The sequence below is a fragment of the Monodelphis domestica genome, chromosome 4, assembly GCF_027887165.1.
Source record: "Monodelphis domestica isolate mMonDom1 chromosome 4, mMonDom1.pri, whole genome shotgun sequence".
In the NCBI taxonomy this organism is placed as follows: Eukaryota; Metazoa; Chordata; class Mammalia; order Didelphimorphia; family Didelphidae; genus Monodelphis; species Monodelphis domestica.
Window position 1 is genome coordinate 341,728,081 of NC_077230.1, and position 21,274 is coordinate 341,749,354.

At 44.0% G+C, this 21,274-nt stretch overlaps 1 protein-coding gene across 2 annotated transcripts in view; it reads left to right on the forward strand.

Annotated features, from left to right (window-relative positions):
• The first annotated feature begins 886 nt into the window (after nucleotides 1–886).
• The window catches only part of LOC100028199 (transforming growth factor beta activator LRRC32), a 41,900-nt gene continuing 21,512 nt past the window's right edge, over nucleotides 887–21,274 (forward strand). Inside the window, exons 1-3 of one of the 2 annotated variants that reach the window (XM_007490917.3) lie at nucleotides 914–1,187; nucleotides 10,037–10,102; nucleotides 18,822–18,912. In XM_007490917.3, coding sequence (XP_007490979.2) covers nucleotides 18,826–18,912 — 87 coding nt within the window. In that variant the 5' untranslated portion in view covers nucleotides 914–1,187; nucleotides 10,037–10,102; nucleotides 18,822–18,825. Of the gene's footprint in view, nucleotides 1,188–10,036; nucleotides 10,103–18,821; nucleotides 18,913–21,274 lie in introns of both variants that reach the window. The other variant, XM_007490916.3, reaches the window with a different exon arrangement.

Below are 21,274 nucleotides of genomic sequence, written 5' to 3' on the forward strand. Positions count from 1 at the left end.
GAACGAATATCTGAGCTGGATCGGACCCTCCCAGGTCATCTGAGCCAACCTTCACGTTTTGCAGATGAAGAAACTGAGGCATAGAACGGGGAAGTCAGTCAGCCAGCAAACATTTATTAAATGCCAGCCAGACATTTTTACGTATTTGGAGGGGGGTGGGGGGGAGGCAGACAACAGTACTGCCCTTCAGGGACCTTACAATCTACTGAGAGAAAAACAAACAATTTTTAGCCATATACAAACAAGCTCTCTATGTATCTCTGCCTCTGAATAGGTTTAGGTCTCTCATCATCGATCGACCTGATCTAGGAATCCCGGAATGTATGGCCTCTCCTGGCTAAATTAGAAAGGCATGGCCATGAAGGAATGCCACCAAAGGCAGGTGAGATTGCGTTGAGGAAATTAGGGGCATCCCAGGCCAGTGAAAATGCAGAGTCGGGAGCTGGAATCTCGGGGAAGGACCCGCGAGGAGATCTCTGGAAGTGACTTTCGAAGGGTTGAATGCCCAATGAGAGGCACAGAATCGGAGGGTGTCGGCTCTGGAAGAAACCTCCAAGATCATCCAGACCCTTCATACAGTGTACAGTGTAGAGGAGGAAACCGAGGCCAGGAGAGGTAGTGCCTTGCTTACTGTACCCGGGTTTCCCTTGCCAGATAGAAGCAGAGTCAGCTAGCTCTCAGATCCAACTCTTCTTACTCCAAAGCGGGCTTCCTCCGCTGAACATCCCTCCCATTAAGATCTCGCTGCTGCCCGCCCCCCAGGCCTGGGGCCCGGCACTAACTCACACTCCACCAGAGGAAGCTGATTCAGGTTCTGGCTGCCCCCCAGAGAAATCGAGTCACGCGCATTTCCCCGAACGCCTCCCCCTCTAGGACCCAGCGTGCTCTCGGGGCGGGGGAGGGGAAAAGGGAGGCAGGGGGATGTGGCTGAGATACTAGGGACGTAATTTAAAGCAGAAGTTGTCCCAAGTCGGGATTACTGGCTGCTCTCCTCCAGGGTCCCAGTTTCCATGTCGCCCGTGTGGTCCCTCTAGAGCCCGGGTCTGCAGAGGGAGGGATGCTGGGAGAGTTCCCCGAAGTGGGGAAGGGAGGGCTTGAGGGAAAACAGAAGTCCGGGAGCCCTAATAACGTCGGGGCAAGATGAGCGCTGGGCTTCGGGGAGACAAGCGGCGCCCCTGCTGAGTAAGGTAAGTGCGCAACTAGGGCTCCCTGGGACCTTCTCCCTCCGCTCCCTCTCCCCCGCCGCCCCTCCCCGCACACATATCCCCACCTCCTGCCCTTCTCAGGCTCGGTTAATCATGAACTGTGCGGAGAGTCAATCGGGTTTCTGAAGTCCACAACTTGGACTCGAAAACCTTGCATTTTGCCTGAGCGGCCGGGTGAGTGGGGAGGGGTCTAGAAAGATCAATTGCCATTGGATTCAGAAGGTCCTGTTCAACACCAGCTCTCCGAGTGATCTTGGATCAGTCACTTTCCTTTTAGCAACCTCAGTTTTCTCCTCTGTCTAATAAAGGTACCTGGACCACTTCTGCAGCTGGGCTTCTGGGGGGCTGGGGCTGGGGGAGGGGAAAGTACTTTGAAAACTGTAAAACATAGGAGGAATGATCCCTATTCCTACTTCCCAGATCAGGGAGAGGAGCCGAGAGTCCTGGACTGGTGGGCAGTACTTTCTCCCCAAACCTCCCAACTTTGTCTTCACTGTCCTTCCTTGATACTTTACCGGCGAAATCTTCAAGACTTCAGAATCCACCCCTCTCTCCAGTTCAGTTCATTGGGGGAAAGTTGGGGAGGGGTGCGAAGGGCCAAACAGAATTCCATCTTCCTTGGGCTTGGTGAGGGTGAGGTACCCAACTTTCATTGCCCAGAACCTGATCTAGGGGACTGAGGCACGTGATCCTGGAGCAGGTGAATGGAGGTGGGTTAGAAACAAGGGCTGTGATGCCTGGCGACTGTGGGAAGAAAGGGGAACTCCCAGAGCTACACACGACCTTAAAATGTCCAAGGTTAGAATTGGAGGAAACTTAAAGCCATTTGGTCCAGCCCCTTCTGTTTACTGATGGGGAACCCGAGGCCCAGAGAGGGCAAGTGATTTGCCCATGCAGACAACACCTCTCAAAGCCCTCCCTAAGGCAATCTCCCCCCCCCCACACACACACAATGGTAGATGGGAAAGTGGTCCAGCCCCTTTTACCCTGTACTGAACATCGGAAAGAACTTTATTTCCTTGAATAAAAAATAACTTTAAAATCTGTATGTAAGGAAGTGGTTGTTCTCCCCAGAAACCCACATTGTAAAATGAGCCACTTATAAGGGAATTTTAGGGTCTCTTCACCTGGAGTCCATGGATCCTTCTTCAGATAAGTGGTGATCTAAGAACTTGGAAGGGAGAAGATTTCATCTTTATTTTCACTAAGCTCTAACTGAACTGTATTATTTCCTGAATTAGTGAGCAAAAAGAGTCTATTGGCTTTACCAGCCTGCCAAGGGGGTCCAAGACACAAAAACAAGAAAGAATTCTTATTTTAAAGGGAAGTAAATGCAATATGTCCATATGTAGAATGAATAATTGATGCTTTAGTAGAATAAATGCTCCTTGGAGAAATTCAAAAAAAAAAAAAAAGAACTTTATTTCTTTTTATCTGGTCCCCCAAAGACGGTTTCTGAGCCCTCTCTTTCTACCCTGTCTCTCCTCCAGCCTCATCTGTGACCCCCTACCCCAATACCTCCAACCTGACCTGAGTGCCCTGGATCCCTTCCCTCTCAATATCTTTAGCTCTTCTTGCTCTCCAGCTGCCTATATCTCTCCCAACTGTAAACGCCTTCCCCTCTGAGAGTGTCTTTGGTCTACCAGGCATTATCTCCTGTATATACCTAGTTATTTAAATGTTGTCTTTCATATTAGAGTAGAAGCTCATTGAAGGCAGGATCTATTTTGCCTTTCTTTGCGCATCCTCAGTTCTCCGCATAGCGGGAGTGTTCTATAAAAGCTGGTTAATTTGTCTTGGAGCTCAACCTACCCCCCTCTTGGAAGCCTTCCCCAACAGTTCTGTCTCCCGTTGTAATCATGCCTGTCTCTTGCTAACATCCCACTGAACTGTAAACTCCAGGAGGGCAGCAATGGTTTCATTCCTCCCCTTCCTTCCCTCCCTCCATTTCCTTCACCCTCACATTCCCTTCTCACAATGGACTTGCCATATAGCCTAGCAGTATAGTACTTAGTAATGTTAAAGAAAATGAGCCCCTTTTCTCCTTTTTTTGAGGAGGGACAGTGAGAAAGTTAGAGAAGTCTTCTCCTGTGTTAGGGAGGGTCTCCATCAATCATCCCCACTTACAAAAGAATTACAGTAGATTATAATGCTTTGGGGTTAAAAGGGATTAAAAAGAGCTAATGATTGTACCTAGTCTAGCCGTTATGCCTTTAGTGGCATTCTGGGATTTATGGGTGAGGAGACCCAGGAAAGGGACAGAGATTTACTGAAGGTTACACAGTGGAGCAATGCCACACACTCATACCCCAGGGCTCTTAGACCCAGGGGTAACAATAATACCAAAAAAGGCTTTAAAGAAAGTGTTTGCTGGGTGCAACTAGGTAACTCATGGATTGAGAGCCAGACCTGGAGATGGGAGGTTCAAATGTGACCTCAGCTACTTCCTAGCTGTGTGACCCAGGGCAAGTCACTTAACTCCCATTGCCCAGCCCTTACCACTCTTCTGCCTTGATACTAATTAATATACAGTATTGATTATAAGGTGGAAAGTAAAGGATTTTCCCCCTTTTATTTAAATAAGAAGGAAAATACTTTTCTCACTGTAGCCCCAATGAGGTCTGCAGTACAAGTGCTGTGATCTCTATTGTATAGAAGAGGAAACAGGTTTAAAAAGGGAAAGTGACTTCCTCAAGGTCCCACAGCTCCGGATGGGCTGATCCCAGTGATTTCCCCAAATGCGGGAAACTCAACTGCTCTCCCCTGGGGGAGGGGGGGAGATTTTTTAAATAAAAAAAAATTTTTAATTGCTTTAAAAAGCAGCTAGTAAGCTCCACATCCAGATCTCCTGTTTCCGAGGACTGGAGCTTTCCCAGTACATCGCCATGCAATGTGTCACAGGTGATCTCTATTACACACAAAATACCCTTCATTTCTGGGCGACTCTCTAATCAGTGTGGTACCATAGATAGAGCACAGGACGTGGAAATCAGAAGACATGGGAGGGAGTAGTTTTGTTGTCTACTATGGGGCCATCAAGAATCATTTCAACTCCTTCAAGCCTCAGTCTCCTCATCTGTAAAATGGAGAATGTAATACTTGAGAATTAATAAACACTTACTAAGTCCCTACTTCGTTGGTCAATAAACATTTATTAAGCAGCTACTCTGTGCCCCATACTTTACTAAGTATTGGAGATACAAAGAAAGGTAAAAGAACATCCTTGCTCTCAAGGAGTTTACAGAGGAGACAATATGTAAATGGCCATATAAAAATAAGATATGTATAGAATGAACTGGAACTAATCAGCAGGGGGAAGGCACTAGAATTAAGTTGGGGGGGTGGCAGTCAGGAAAGGGTTGCTGTAGACATGAGAACTTTAGTTGGGAAAGGCAAGTGGCAGAAATGAGGAGGCAGGAGATGTTCTAGGCATGGGGACAGCCAGCAAAAATCTCCGGAGTGGGGAGATGGGCTGTCTTATTCAAGGACCAGCAAGGAGCCAGTGTCACTGTATCACAGAGTGCATGTCAGGGGATGGGGCGTACAAGAGGACTGGGAAGGTGTATGTATTTGGAGAGGAGGTCATGAAGGTTTTATATATAATCCTGGAGGTGTTGAGGAGCCACTGGAGCTTGTTGAGTGGGGTGGAGGTGAGAGTGAGGGTGACATAATCAGACACCCCTTTTCCCTCTAAACCCTTACCTTCTGTCTTAGAATGATACTAGCCATCCGTTCCAAGGCAGAAGAATGGTAACTGTCAGGAAGTTAGGGTTAAGTAACTTGCCCAGGATCCCATATCTAGGGATTATCTGAGGGCAGATTTGAACCCAGGACTCTCATTTTGAAGCTTGGCTCTATCCATTGAGTCACTCAACTGCCCCTAGAAAGACCACATTTAACAGCAGAGTTGAGAAATGGACTGTAGTGGGGAGAAACTTGTGGTTGCCAACCTCAGTAATGTGGTGAGGAAAGCATCTTTCAAAATTTAAAGCACTATAAAATGGAAAACTTTTTATTCTTTTGGTTGCCAATCATCTGCTATCCCAGATGGCTAGTAGTCAGCAGGGCCAGCTCCACCTTCCCTGACCCCACAACCCAAACAACAAAACAAAACAAAAAAAGTAAGGGGACAAAGCTTGTCTCTGCTCTCTCCACTTTCCATAGGAGGGGGGAAATGGGAACATCGAACCGTTTTAGGGAAGACATCAGTTCAATAAAAGGAAGAATAGTTGAAAGTAGAATTCACTCCAGGTCACTGATGGTAATAATGTTCCACTAGGGGCTGAATGATCAATCACTTGTTGGGGGAAATTGTAGACCCCAGATGGATGTTTAGACTAGGTGTGACCTGAACCTTTTCTTCTTGTTGTGGGATTGGAGGATTCTTGATTTTCATGACTTTTACGGTCTAGAATTCTGACATTCTAAGTTTCCAAGAGAGAAAGTTTGGCATGCTGAGATTCTAGTTTTGAGAAGAAAGTTTCCTTTGTTGCTTCTCTTCTCAAGAACTCTAGGCCGATTTTGCCTTGGGGTTGTGAGACCCATTGTTGGTGGAGAGAGCCTTAAGAGGAAAAACTCTACTTTGTTTTATGAAATTAAATGTTTTAAATAGTCAATAAATAATAACTCTGGCCTAGGATCTTGTATATATTATGCATGGTGACAGTCAGTTGTGAGATCATAGATCTACTCTTGATGTAGATTCTCAGTTTAGTTAGAAAACGGGCGAGTTGGCAAAGTAGATGGCTGTACCTAGAGTAAGGAAGACCTGAATTCAAGCAGAGGAAAATGGGAGTGTCAGTGTAGAGAGTGGAATTTGTAGTCAGGAGACATGGGTTCAAATCCTGTTCCTGGCTACTGGTTAGCCCTGTTATCTTGCTAAAGGTGATCCTTAAAGGCATTTTCCAACTCAATCCTACATCCCAGGGAGAACCTTGAAAAACAATCCCTCCTGTCCCACCTTTAGCTTCCCTCTTCTTCCTCCTCCATCCCCACCACAAAGCTCTTCAGCCCCAGGCAGTAGGGGTTGGCCCCTGCCAGGTGGGTGGGTGCAGACCTGGTGAGTCAGTCTCCTGTGTGTCTGATGGGGCTCTTTAGCTCCAGGGTTGCCAGAGCTAGGCTGGAAATCAGCTTTATGCCTCCACTTTTTTTCCTTCCTGTTTGGTCAAAAATTGTTAAGATTTTTTTTTTTAACTCTTTATGTCCACTATCTCCTTAGAGCCCTCTTTAATTGGGGTAAGGATATTATAAATGCAGAAACCCCCACAAAGCTGCAGAGTTGGTAATCTAATCTGGAGAACTACAAAGAACCTCAGCACCAGGATTTACCCTGAAGGACAGAGAGGAATACTTAGATTGGGTTTTTTTTTTTTTTTAATTCCTTACTTTTTCTCTTAGAATCAGTACTGTGTATTGGTTCCAAGACAGAAAAGTAGTAAGGTCTAGGCAAGGAAGGTTGAGAGACTTGCCCAGGGTCACACAGCAAGGAAGTATCTGAGGTCAAATTTGAATCCAGCACCTCCTGTATCTCAATCCCCCGCATCACCTAACTGCTTCCCTTAAAAGTATTTTGGAAAGGGGAAGGAGGAAAAAGTCAGTTTATTTGAATTCACACAAATTTGGGAAAGATACAGAAACCAGAAATCAGGGTTGGGGGAGGGTGGTGCCTAGATTAAATAGCCAGAGGCTAGGGGGATTGGGAAAGTACTTAAGGTTTGATTATCTTCTTTAAAGGGAAAGAGGCCAAACCACTTTGTCTTTTGAGTTCTTTGTTTGAACACCCTAGAAGAGAGTCAATTTGGAGATCCTTGTGGAAGTTATCATTGACCTTTGATGGTTGAGGTGATTCTGCCTTAGGTCATAAGGAGGCACTGTAGAGTCAAATGTGCTGCCTTAGTTTACCATAAAAAGCAAGGAACAAATGGGGGTGTCCAGGAGGGCTAGGAGAGGCAGTGGGTTCACCAAAGGTGGGAAGCAAACCTAGGCTGGAGCATAGAAAAATAGCCCAAGGGGTCAGTCCCATTCAGTAAATTGGCTTTATAAAGGGTGACTCCAAATTGAAAAACAGGCACAAGGGGGCCCTGCCCTTGGCAAGCAAGTCTTACTAAAGGAAGGGCACTACATTTCCCATAGGCCACCATGTCTTAGGGATCTGAGGGAGACTTCAGTGACTGGGTCTCCCTGAATTTTTCTCTGGAAATCTCGGCCATAGGTAAGTTTTCAGAATGGCTTCCTTGCTAGAAAAGAAAATCTCTGAGGAATGCAAAACCATATTTTCAAAAGAATGGTGATTCTGGGTTTTGCTCAAGGCCATATAAGATGAATTCATGATGTCAGCCCCAACAGGTATGCAGAATTTTGGACTGATTGAAATATTCTGATGGCCTTTAAAATCATTTGACATTGATGCTTAGAATAACAGTGAAAGTTAACTTTATTAACTATCTTTTAACAACATCTTATTACATTTTTTCATTAAAATCCACTTGTAGCAATTATACATATATAAATCATACTTAATACGAAATTATAGTTTGCCTAAGAATACCATAGTAATGGCATAGTTCAAGCAACAGTTAAAGAATAGACAAATAACAAGCTGTAGAAATACAAAAGCTAAAAAAATAAACAAACATAGCACAGCTTTATCAAGGTTTGTAAACTTGGTAATGACTCAAAGCACTATTTATGGAAAGAAACAACAAAAAAGAAAATATCAGAATATACTAAAGATTCAAATTCATATCCTTTTATAAAACAAAACTATCTTAGAATGCTTGCCCAAGTTTGATTGTATAAGATAACCATAAGAGTACTTATATAAAATTATTCAAAACAAATTCAAAATTAAATTCAAAATTCTCATTTCTCATTTCCCTCTGAGAAGAATGAGATACTAAGGTTCTAATAACAACATCCTTTTTAAATTACACAGCTGATTTTGCTCTTATTTTAACTTTATTTTTAAAAAGAGCTCTGCTAGGATGTCTGAATGGAGTAGGGATTATATTAATTTAGTTACCTATAACACCATGCTCAAATAGATTGGCTATTTCACTCACATAAACCACTATTGTCTTTTTATAGCTTTCAAATAATATTTTGTTTTATTCTTTCCTCAAGCACATGCAAAAAGAATTTAACCTTATTTTTAAAAATTGAGCCAAATTATCTCTTTCCTCCACCCCAAAGATGGTTAAAAAAAAAAAAAAGAGGAAATGTCATGCTAAGGGAATCGAGCATAGAGAGTCCTAAATCAGGCCAAAATCACTCTCTCAGCTTTTCCTTAAGACAGAGATCCACCTGCAGTTCACACATGTAACCCCATAGGGCTGCTGGAATTATAGATCATTTGTTTCCATAGCATTTCTTCCAATTACATTCTCATAAGATTTAATTCCAAATGGCATGGTCTTCTTAGTCACATTTAAGATTAAATATAAATTTTCCTCACATTGCTACAACTGTGTAAATTTTTAAATTACTAAGATTCAGTATTCTTTCCTAAAATCTAAAGTGTAACCTTCTAATATCATATTGAAAAAAATCATTATATTCTGAAATTCTACATAGATAGTGAATACCTGATGATTTACCCACAAACTTTTAAAAGAATTCTGGACAAATTATTGTAAATCTTCAAATGAACTGATATTGAACTATATTAGACTTTATAACAAAATAAAACATAAAACTGATTTGAAATTTTTCTACTCTAGTTGGGTGTGAAATGAGTTCTCTCACACTTCTGACTCTCCTAGTTTTCAGGTTGAAGCATTTGTCAGCCTTAAAAGGGCTCGCATTTAAGGCAAGGTACCAAGAGAATTCTCAGAGGAGAATGCAGGAAGAAAAATAGCAAGGTGAATTCTATAGTTGGCTTAGGGACATGCGCTGAGGCAGTTTAATGGACAAAGTAAGGAGGAACAAGGACCCCAGGATACTTAGTCCATGTCCAGAGTCTTCTACAAGTTGATGAAGTCCTTCCCATCTGGCTGCAAAGTGTCATTGCACAAGTGTCTTTTCCACTAGACCCCATCTCCAGCTTCCAGCAGTAAGGAGGAGTGGTCTGGTCAGGCCACTAGTAAATGACTAGGATATGAGGTGGTTATGGCCCTAGAGGTTTGAATGAGACCTCTGCAGTTGGACAAAAGGAAACTTATTCAGAATTTTAGCAAGGTTAAGCTTAATAATACCAGAAATAGATTGTACCAAACTTGAGGATTGGGAGTGGTCGGTGCAGGAGTTCACTCACTGTGGAATTTCCCAGGTGGGAAACTCCTTTCTAGCAATAGTCCTTGCAGTGGATTATCAATAAGGAAAAGCCTCCATCCATCAGGAAAACATACCTAGACTAAGATGGGAGCTAACTAAAATCAGTCAGCCAGACTTAAAGGGGAAGAGATAAAGAAATGATACCATTATGTTGGGGCTTCCATGATGCTCCTTCTTTTCTATACTGAGAGATGGGAAAAATTTTTTCCCAGTAGATCTAAAATAACAGAAATTGATGGATGTTTACTCTGCCCAATAGATTCTTTTGGGTTCTCAATAGTTGGGAGTTGGAAGGGGGTTGGGAAAGAAGGTGTGAAGGCCAGGCTGAGAAAGGCAGATATCTATACCTCTGAGACACTCCTGAGGCACACGTTAGGCACATCATTTCCTTAGCCTTTGGTATCCTCATCTATTAAATAGTACTAATAACTTCTTCACTAGCCACTTCCTAAAATTGTAGTGAAGCTCAGATGATACAGGAAAGCCCATCACAAAGGTCAAAATCCTATTATGTAAACCTAAGAAATTATAAGCATTGTCCTTGTTGTGGTTTCCTTCAGTGGAAGAAATAAGGAAAGAGGGTGGAATTTTCCTGCAGAGTCATGTGAAGTCTGGAGACAAAAGGGGTGAGTGATTGGGATGGTGCCACCCAAAGTTAAGTGGGAAAGCTTCCATGCTGCTGCTGTGGTCCTGTCTCTCCTGCTTCTGCCTCAGCTCTCTGCCCCTGCACACACAATAAGAGATTGTGTATGTGGACACAAGCATGCTTTTTGCATAATGAAGGAACCTTGAAACCCTCTCTCTCAGAGCTAGAAGAAACCTTGGAACCCAGACTGCCAGGGATCATAAGGTTAGAACACAATGCATAGACTTTCAGAAATAGAAGAAATCTAAGAACCAGACTTTCAGAGCTGGGAATGACCATAAGACAGACTGTTAGAGCACAAAACACAGACCTTCAGAGCTAGAAAAACCTTAGAACCCAGACTGTCAGAGCTGGGAGGGACCACAAGACATATCAGAGTACAGAATTTAGACCTTCAGAGGTAGGAAAAACCTTAGAACCCAGACTGTCAGAGCTGGGAGGGACCACAAGACATATCAGAGTATAGAATTTAGACCTTCAGAGGTAGAAAAAACCTTAGAACCCAGCCTGTCAGAGCTGGGAGGGACCACAAGACATATCAGAGTACAGAATTTAGACCTTCAGAGGTAGGAAAAACCTTAGAACCCAGACTGTCAGAGCTGGGAGGGACCATAGAACACTGAAAGTTAAAACAGAGAACAGACTGCCAAACTAAAAGGGACCTTAGAACATTGATTGTCAGAGCTAGAAAACTCAAAACCCAATTAGAGCTGAAAAGGACCTTAAAACACAAAGGAGGATGTCAGAGCTAGAAAAGGACAAAGAACACATATAGAACATAATTAACAATATCTGAGTTGGAAGAGACCTTAGGATATAACATGTTCAACCTGGAAGGGACTTGAAAACACAGTGTCAGAACTGGGAGAGACTAGATGTGACCAGAGATTTGGTCTCATCTGAATCTGTCTCTTCTATTGCTAGGCAAACTGAAGCCCAGACAGTCAGATGACTTGTTCTTAAGTATCCTTCTTCATTCTTCAATCAATTAACACTTGTCTCTGGAAGACCAAAGTTCAAGTTGACTTTGCTCCTCTACTTTCCTCTTCTGTAAAATGGAAATAATGTCTGTAGTCTTCCAGCACTTAGCACTAGGTCCATAACTGGTGTTGAAGAGATGTTTATTGAATAGAACTGAATTAGAGAATGCCCAACTCACAGAGTTGTGGTGAGTAACATGTGAGATAATGTATGTAATAACAGCCAGCATTTAGGTAGCACTTTAAGGTGTACAAAGTATTTTACAAATCTTGTCTCCTTTGATCCCCATAACAACTTTGGGAGCCAGAGGCTATGCCACTTTGGCACAGTGGACTTGGAGTCAGGAAGATTCATTGTCCTGATTTCAAATTGGGACTCGGATACTTACTATGTGACCTTGGGCAAGTCTGTTCCTTCTGTTTGCCTCAGTTTCCTCATCTATAAAATGAACTGAAGAAGCAAATAGCAAACCATTTCAGTATCTTTGCCAAGGAAACCTCTAATAGGATCATGAAGACATGACTCAAATGACTGAACAATAACAACAAAATCTTAAAGCACTTTGTAAGGGACAGCTAGGTTGCCTAATGGATAGTGTACCCGGCTTAGAGTAAGGAAATCCTGGGTTCAAATCTGGCCTCAGACATTTCCTACCTATGTGACCCTGTGCAAATCATTTAACCCCCATTGCCTAGCCCTTGTAGCTTAGAAGTCATACTAAAAAAGAAGGTAAAGTTAAAAAAATATTTTGTAAAGACAGCTATTTCTACTAGGCTCCCCCCAAGTTGGATCAGGGTCCCCAAAGGACAAGGCAATGGCAAGCAGAAGAAAGAATGTGGTTGTTGGAAGGCATTTGAATACAACTTCACTGACAGAAACTAAACCCCTCAGGGGAGATCCCTGGGCTTAGTCCTGGGCTCTGCCCCTACCCCATGCATTTGACTTTGGGCTAGCATCTTCCCTTCTGAACCTGTTTCCTCATTAGTCAAATAAGGGAGTTGGACCCAAAGTTCTATTGAATCTCCATCATTCCTTTTCTTGCTTGGTCCATCCATATGCCTAGAGTTTGTTATTTGCACCAAATCTCTATCCACATGTGATTCTCTACCTACATCATCTACCTGGCCTTCTAGACACTGGTCCACATGTGGTTTGCATCTGTGCCAATGGTCCAGGCATTTCTTTCTCTCTCTCTCTTTTTTTTAAGTTTTGGAAATTTTTATTTAATTAATTAATTTAGAATATTTTTTCATGGTTGTATGAATCATGTTCTTTTCCTCCCCTCCCTTTCCCCCTCCCATAGCCAATGCACAATTCCTCTGGGTTTAACATGTGTCATTGATCAAGACCTATTTTCGTATTATTGATATTTGCACTAGGGTGATTGTTTAGAGTCTACATCCCCAATCATTTCCCCATCAACTCATGTGACCAGTCAGTTGTTTTTCTTCAGTGTTTCTACTCCCACAGTTTTCCCTCTGAATGTGGATAGTGTTCTTCCTCATAGATCCCTCAGAATAGTTCTGGATCATTGCATTGCTGCTGGTAGAGAAGTCCATTACGTTCGGTTGAACCACAGTGTATTAGTCTCTGTGTACAATGTTCTCCTGGTTCTGCTCCTCTCGCTCTGCATCACTTCCTGGAGGTTGTTCCAGTCTCCATGGAACTTCTCCACTTTATTATTCCTTTGAGCACAATAGTATTCCATCACCAACATATACCACACTTTGTTCAGCCATTCCCCAATTGAAGGGCATCCCCTTGTTTTCCAGTTTTTGGCCACCACAAAGAGCGCAGCTATGAATATTCTTGTACATGTCTTTTCCCCTATTATCTCATCAGGGTAAAAACCCAGCAGGGCTGTTGTCTAGGCATTTCCGATCCCAGCAGGACCTGACACTTTGTAGTCTTGACCAAATCGGTTCACCTCCTTGGGTCTCAGTTTCCTCATTTGTGAAAGAAAAAGAGCTGGACTGGTTGGTCTCAGACTCTTACATTTCATAAAGATGGTTTCTTAACCGGGGAGGCAGGGCTAGAGGAGGGTTCATATGAATCCAATTTGAGGGTTTTAATGGACAACAAGCTTAATGACAGTCAGCAGTGTGGTGCAGGAAGGAAGGAAACGAGCAGTTTTGTAGTACCTGCTATCTTCTAGACACTGGTCTAATAAACAAATGTTATCTCCTTTGATCTTCACAAACAACCCTAGGACGTAGGTGCTCTTATCATCTCCATTTCACAGATGGGGAAATTGAGGCAGACAGAGATTAAATGACTTGCCCAGGATCAAATGACTCTTCCTCAATCTGGTCTCAGGTACTCCATCCATTGGCCCACCTAGCCTGGCTGTCAGATACAATTAATTCAGTCAATGATCAGAGAGATTCATGTTGTTCTGCTAGGGCCAACAAGGTGAGGTTCAAGAGTGGCAGATTTGGTTTAACAAGGGGGAAAGCTACCTAATCATGAGAGCTAGCCAAAATAGTTGGAGGGGAGTGTTGCATGGGGGGAAAGTGCGTTGCCCATCACGAGGAAACTTCAAGCAGAAACCAAACGGCTACTCCTTGGAGGTCTCATTGCACCCACCTCTGTACCCCAGGCCTGGAATGCTCTTCCTCCTCCCCTTGGACTATGGGAAGCCCTTGTTGCTGTTCAGTGGTTCATTCATGTCTGACTCCTTGTGACCCCCTGGATCCTAGCATAGACATGCTGTCCATGGGTTTTCTTGGTAAAGACACTGGCAGGGTGGGCCATTATCTTCTCCACTGCAATAAACAGAGGTTATGTGACTTGCCCTACATCACACATTTGGTAAGGCAGATTTTGGTTTAAGCTACTTTACAATGAGAGGCCATTGTCTGAGGCCAGATTTGAACCCGGGTCTTCTTGACTCCAGGCCCATGACTCTTTCTACTGATCTGCCTAGCTACTTCATATATCATGTCTACTCCATTAGAATGTAGGTCTTTCGAGGATGGGTGCCACGTTGATTTTCTTTGTTTTCTTCAATGCTTAGCACTGAAATCACTTAATAAATGTTTGATGAGGGGCAGCTCTCTAGCACTGTGGATAGAGCACCGGACCTGGACCTGGAGTTGAGAGGACCTGGGTTCAAATCTGATCTCAGATACTTCCTAGTTGTGTGACCCTGAGCAAGTAATTTAACCTCATGGCCTCATTTGGTAATTGATTGATAATTTGGGCAAATGTCAAGAGTGCATGATCTCCGAAGACTCTTTTGAAGCTCTGTGTTCCAAAGTCTCCAGCTCTGACCCCCCAAATCCAGTCTATGTTATACTGCCTCACCTACCCTACTTCTCTTCTCAAGCTACCCACCTTCCCTTGCCTACTAAGACCTAGAGGTTAGGAGCTGGAGAAGGGTCTTCCTGAAGTGGGCCAAGGCTGAGCAGACGGCCCCAGTGTGCAAGTAAGAGGCAGGGCTGCCCTTGGTTCATACAATGCCAGGGCACTGAGCTCCTGCCTTGACAATGGGACTTCCTGACTAAACTCAGTCCGGCACTGCCCAAACAATGGGGAAGAGCCCAAGTTTCAAAGGCCAAGGAGCAAAATAACAGGTCCTGGGGGGAAGGAAGTGAGAGGAGGAATTCTGTTGGGGGGAGAGGAGGCCCAAGGAGGGCTGCAGGATCTAATATGAGGAAAGAAAGCTTCTTGGGGCCTGCAGAAGGTGGGTGCTCACAGGGGCCCCCATTTAAGGGCCCTGTGAAAGGAGAGAATGCAGGAACTGGGGATATTAGACATTCTAATGCCAGCTTTCGTTGTTATTTGTACGCCCCCAATGGGAGTAAAACTTTGTCTGGGGAGCCCCATGTTCTCCTGTTCTACAAGGTAGGAATGGAAGCATCATTCTGTGTCACTTTGGGGATTGGAACTCATTTAACCATAGACTGTCAGACCAACAATATCAGGTCTGAGAGGGACTGCAGGTCATCTGGAAGGGAATGGAGAACATGGAGCAACTGTGAGTAGGCAAGCAGCAAGAGAGAGACAGGAGTCAGCATGTTCCAGCCAAATTACATAGAATAACAATATTCAACATCTGTTTTCCAAAATTATTAGATCAAATTGTCTCCCTCTCTCCCTTCCCTCCCCCATCTTGGAGATGGTAAGCAATTTGATCTAGGTTATACCTGTATTATCATGTAAAACATACTTCAAAATTGGTCACTGTTGTAAGAGAATAATCATATAACACAAAAACCCCCCAATAAAAATGAAATGAACTAATGTGGAAAATGGCATGCTTTGATTTGCATTTGACTCCAGTAGTTCTTTCTCTGGCATTGTCATAAATACTTCAGAATTGTTCCAGATCATTTTATTGCTAAGAGCAGCTAAGTCAGTGATGGCAAACCTTTTAGAGACTGGGTACCCAAACTGGAACCCTCATGCCGCATGTGAGTCCCGCTACCCTTACCCCAGAAAGGGGGTGAAGGAAGCACTCCCATTGGGCTGCTGGACAGAGGGGCAGGTCATGTAAGAAATGTCCTCATGTATGCATGGAGAGGGGAAGGGAGCAGCCCCCTTCAGCACGTATGTGTGCCATAGGTTCGACAATATGGAGCTAAGTCTTTCACAGTTGATCATCCCAAAATATTGCTGTTACTGTGAACGATGCTCTGGTACTGCTTATTTAACTCTACATCAATTCATGCAGGTCTTTCCAGCTTTTTCCAAAATCATCCTGTTTATCATTCCTTATAGCAAAATAGTATTCTAAAACTATCATATATCACATTCTTCAGCCATTCTCCAATCGTTGGACATCCCTTCAGTTTCCAATTCTTGGCCACCACAAAAAGAGCTGCTGGAAATATTTTTGTATAAGCAGGTCCTTTCGCCTTTTTTATGATCTCTTTGGGAAACAGACCTAGTAGTGGTTTTACAGGATCAAAGGGTAAATGCTTTTTTTCATCCATTAATGAAAGAGAATGCTGGAATTCAACAGGTCTTTAGAACACAGAACATTAGAGCTGAGAGGAACTTCAGAGTTTTAGAATGTCAGAGCCAGGAGGAAATGTAGGTTAACTAGTTTAGACAAGTCAGTCATTTGGAATATGTGATCTTAAGGATTGAAGATATTCCTTGGTTATATCCTAGATCCTTTAGGAGGCTGTATTAATTCTTTAAAAAATTCATCTTCTGACTTAGAATCAATATAGTATATTGTTTCAAAGGCAGAAGAAGAGTGGTCAGGGCTAGGCAATGGGGATTAAGTGACTTGCCCAGTGTCACACAGCTGCCCCCTGCATTAGTTCTTTAGACCACCTAGGTACCCTGTAGTATAATGTAAGCTGTAATTCTGTTTCCTAGTGATTTGACAGAGCCAATGACAACTTTGCTAAGCCTCAGTTTCCTCAACTGTAAAAATGGAGGACTTGGATCAGATGGTCTTTGAAGTCCCTTCCTGATCTATGGCCCAATGAAAGATTTGCCTCTGCTACTAAAGCAACTACTTTGGGCTTGGCTAGGACATTCAGGGAGTCATCATTAATAATGCATTTCTGGGGGCAGTGAGGTGGTTCAGTGGATAGTGAAATAAGCAACCTGAAATAATAAATATAAAAATATAAATACGACTAAAATAATAGTTTAATTTAGCATAAGGGAAGGAAGGGAAGGGAATTGGGATGATCTATCTAAACCCCAAATCAAGCTGCTAGCCTACACTATTTAATACTTCTTTACCTACAAATATACTTCCTACAACTAGTTAAATTAAACCCCCTTAGTTCATATATAAAAGTGAGAAGGAATTGAAGGTAGCATGAACAGGGTTCAGAGGAAAGGTCTCACTGACGGTTGTCCTCTGGAGTCTTGAGCAGCTCTGTTGGAAATCACTCTCAGCTTCTGCAGGATTCACAGGGATGGGCTGGTCACAAGGAAAAGGCACAGGATAGAGAGTCTCTAGCTATCTAGGTCCACCCTATAAAGTCTAGACTGGGATGCAACTCCTGGCTGCTTAACTGTCCCTCTCAGAAGAAGAAACTGCCCTGTCTCTTCTCCAGAGTTCTGGAACCTTGTTCTTCTGCCTGGCAGGATCCTGCTTTCCTTATACAATAGAGAGCCCGGCCTAAAGATGGAAGAACCTGGGTTCAAATTTTGTCTCAGATGCTTTCCTAGCTGTGTGACCCTGGGCAAGTCACTTAACCCCCTTTGCGGAGCCCTTCCCTTCCCTTTCAGAATCAATACTGTTACTGTGTATTCATTCCAAAGCAAAAGAGCAGTAAGGCTTTCCTGACTGACCTCACCCCATTCTGATTGCTTCTTTATACTAGATCTTCATAGTGTTCCCCTCTATATTCTAAACCAGGCCATCATAAATTGGTACCTACAATATAATAGCTGTCTTTGGAATTGTTTCATGAATTCTGGAATTCAGAGACCATTTCTTATCTCTACAAAGGCTAAGCACAAAGCCTTGTATATAGTAGGTTCATAGAATCCCAAGTCATCTCCTTCATTTTTATAAATGAATAAACTGAGGCCTAGAGACACAAAGTGATTTCCCCAAGGCTAGCTGATATTTAGGATTCTATGAACCTATTATATAACAAGCCTGTGCTCAGCCCCTGGAGAAATACAATGGTTAATAAGAAATCATCTCTGAATAGGAACTCATAATCTATTCTAATGTATTGTTCACTATGACCTTGGGTAGATCATTTCCAATTCTGAGAGCTGAGTTTCCATCCCTTCACCATGATCACAAAAGTGACTCTTCTGGCCATCACAGCCTAAGCTCCTCATCCTTGTTCTGGCAGTCTGTGTTCTAGGCTCTCCCTCCCAGCTGTGGCATTCTGGGTTCTAAGTTGTCCTTCCCAGCTCTGGCATTCAGTATTCTAAGCTCTCCCTCCTAGCTCTGGCATTCTATGTCCTAAGCTCTCCCTCCCAGCTCTGGCAGTCTGTGTTCTAAGCTCTCTCTCCAAGCGCTAGCATTCTGGATTCTAAGTTCTCCTTCCTAGCTCTGGCATTCTGTGTTCTAAGCTCTCCCTCCAAGTTCTGGAATTCTGTGTTCTAAGCTCTCCCTCCAAGCTCTAGCATTCTGGATTCTAAGTTCTCCTTCCCAGCTCTGGCATTCTGGGTTCTAAGCTCTCCCTCCAAGTTCTGGAATTCTGTGTTCTAAGCTCTCCCTCCAAGTTCTGGAATTCTGTGTTCTAAGCTCTCCCTCCAAGCTCTAGCATTCTGGATTCTAAGTTCTCCTTCCCAGCTCTGGCATTCTGGGTTCTAAGCTCTCCCTCCAAGTTCTGGAATTCTGTGTTCTAAGCTCTCCCTCCAAGTTCTGGAATTCTGTGTTCTAAGCTCTCCCTCCAAGTTCTGGAATTCTGTGTTCTAAGCTCTCCCTCCAAGCTCTAGCATTCTGGATTCTAAGTTCTCCTTCCCAGCTCTGGCATTCTGGGTTCTAAGCTCTCCCTCCAAGTTCTGGAATTCTGTGTTCTAAGCTCTCCCTCCAAGTTCTGGAATTCTGTGTTCTAAGCTCTCCCTCCAAGCTCTAGCATTCTGGATTCTAAGTTCTCCTTCCCAGCTCTGGCATTCTGGGTTCTAAGTCCCCTTTCCAGCCCTGATCATTTTAAATCTGCTTCTATGATGCATTTGGCATTCTGAGTAAAGGCACTTGGGAGGATGGTACACATGGATTATCGCATGCATATTCTCTAAAAGCTGATGGTGTGTCTCATTTCTCTTCCCCCGCTGTTCAGAGCCATGAACCTGTGGGTCTTACTTCTCCTGGTTGTGGCGAACCTTGGACGAGCCAGCCATAGGCCCCTGGAAAAGCCTCCCTGTGATATGGTAAGAAAGTCCCTTTGGCAGAGGAGACTCTCCTGTCTTGAGAGGGAAGAATCATTCCCATGAAATGGGAACAATAAGGGCTGCATTCATGCCTCTTCCTTCCCCCATCCCTGGAAATCCTCCCGCACAGACTGGATGACAGGTTGCTAATGGGGTCACTAGTAAGATTCATGCTTCCAGGAAGAGTTAGACAAGATAACATCTGAGGTCTCCAGCTCTGGAACCCTAGGCGGGGAGTGCAAATGCCATTATCTCCTAGACAAGTGAGCAAACTGTAGATAACAAAGACATCAACAGACCTCTGGAGGGCTTTCTGGAAGCATCAGGATGGCCATTTTGACTTGAGGGGAGATAAGCAATCCCTTTCCCAAATGGGAACAAGCGCTTTCCCTTTGCCTGCCTTCTCAACTACCCCAAACCAACTGTGGGAAACTGAAGGTCTCACCAATCCCTTGGGATGGGTTTGATCACTTTGTTTCTTCTGCTTAATCTAAACCAACCTGCATTCAGTTATTCGGTGCTTTTCATTCTGCCCTATCTCCCTCAATGGCACTTCGGGCATGGACACCCAGAGGATAGCTCCCCTCCCCTCCCTTCCCCTCCTACAAGTTCTCTGGGTTGCTGTGGGATGCTGCTCCAAACTGTACTTGAGGAGTCCATAAGCTTCCTACTAACATCCAGCCAGGAAACACAATAAGCTCACAGAAAAAGAAAAAAAAAACTTTAATAAGATGACACGGCAAAAAAGTGCCTACAAAGCAAAATTCTCCCCTTAAAATGTGGGCACACACTTCCCCAAGTACCTACAACATCCTTGGGAAGAGGAGAGTGCAACGAGTGAGGCATACGTGCAGGGAGCACATGCCAACAATCATTTATTAAGTCAGTAAACCTTTAGGAAGTATATAGTATGTGCCAGGTACGGAGAGAAGGACAGAGAATATAGGAATACAAGTACAAGCAGGAAAAGGATGGTTCCTGCCCTCAATGTGCTTAAATTCCTAGGGGAGAAGACAGTGCATAAAAAGATGCTGAAAGGGGACAGGACAGGAGGAGAAGGTACTCAAGCTGGGACATGGTTGAGGAAGTCTAGAGAATCAGTAGTAGATTGTGCAGAAATGGAATGAAGACATGATTAACTGGACATTTTCCTTTAAGTGTGTGTGTGTGTGTGTGTGTGTGTGTGTGTGTGTGTGTGTGTGTGTGTGTGTGTGTGTGTGTGAGTCTTGAAGGAATCAGCCAATCAGAGGAAGGGGCTATAGCTGCAGAGTGTGTGTGATTTTTTTTTCACCCCTAATGGAGTCCTTCCAAAGCTCCCAGAGGGTACATCATTTCAGCTGGGCAGATTGCTCAAGGTTATTCAATTCTGGATTGAATCCATAATCAGCTCTTTTCCATACTGCCAGAGGTTCTGCTTTTGGAAGCTACTTCTTTCCTTGAGTAGCGACTCTCTCTGTCTCTCTGTCTCTCTTTCTCTCTGTCTCTCTCTGTCTCTCTGTCTGTCTGTCTCTGTCTGTCTGTCTGTCTCTCCCCCTTCCTCCCTCCCCTCTCTTCCTCCCTCCCTCCTCTCTGTCTTTCCCTTCCTCTCTCTCTCCCTCTCTCTCCCCCTCCCTACTTCCCCCCCTCTCTGTCTCTCCCTCCCTCTCTCTCTGTCTCTCTCTCCCTCCCTCCCTCTCTCTGTTTCTCTCCCTCCCTCCCTCTCTCTCTCCATCCCTCCCTCCCTCTCTCTCACTCTCTCTCTTCCCTCCTCTCCCTCTTTTTATCCCCCCTTTCTTGCCCTTTCCCCCTCTCCCTCTCTTTCCCCTTCTCTCTTTCCCTTTCTTCCTTCCCCCTTTCTCTTCCTCCCTTTCCCCTCTCTCTCTTTTCCTCTCTCATCCTCCTTTCTCTCTCTTCTCCCCCTCTCCCCCTTCTCTCCCTCTCTAGCTTTCCTCTCTGTCTCTGACTCTTCTCTCTCCTCTCTCCTCTCTCTCTGTACACATATATACATATACTACATACATGTGTGTATTACACACACTTTGCATTACATATAAAACACGTGTACATGTGAGATACATAAATACACATGTCTTTAAACATGTGAGTATATGCATTGTATATTATAGATACATAAATGCTCATCTATATGTATAGATATTCTTATCTATCTCTAGAGAATCAGTTTCTCTGTTCTGTCAATTATGCTTTAAACTTTCCAGTTGCTGAAAATGGTGTCTCCCTCTGGGCAGGCAGCTCTGAGGCGAGGCTCCATGGCCAGTGAGGTTGGGGAAGAGAAATAAATGCCCTTCTGCCCCCAGTCGGGGTCCTCCTCCACAACTTCTCGGATCCTGGGCTGCCTCAGACGCTCCAACTGATGAATGCT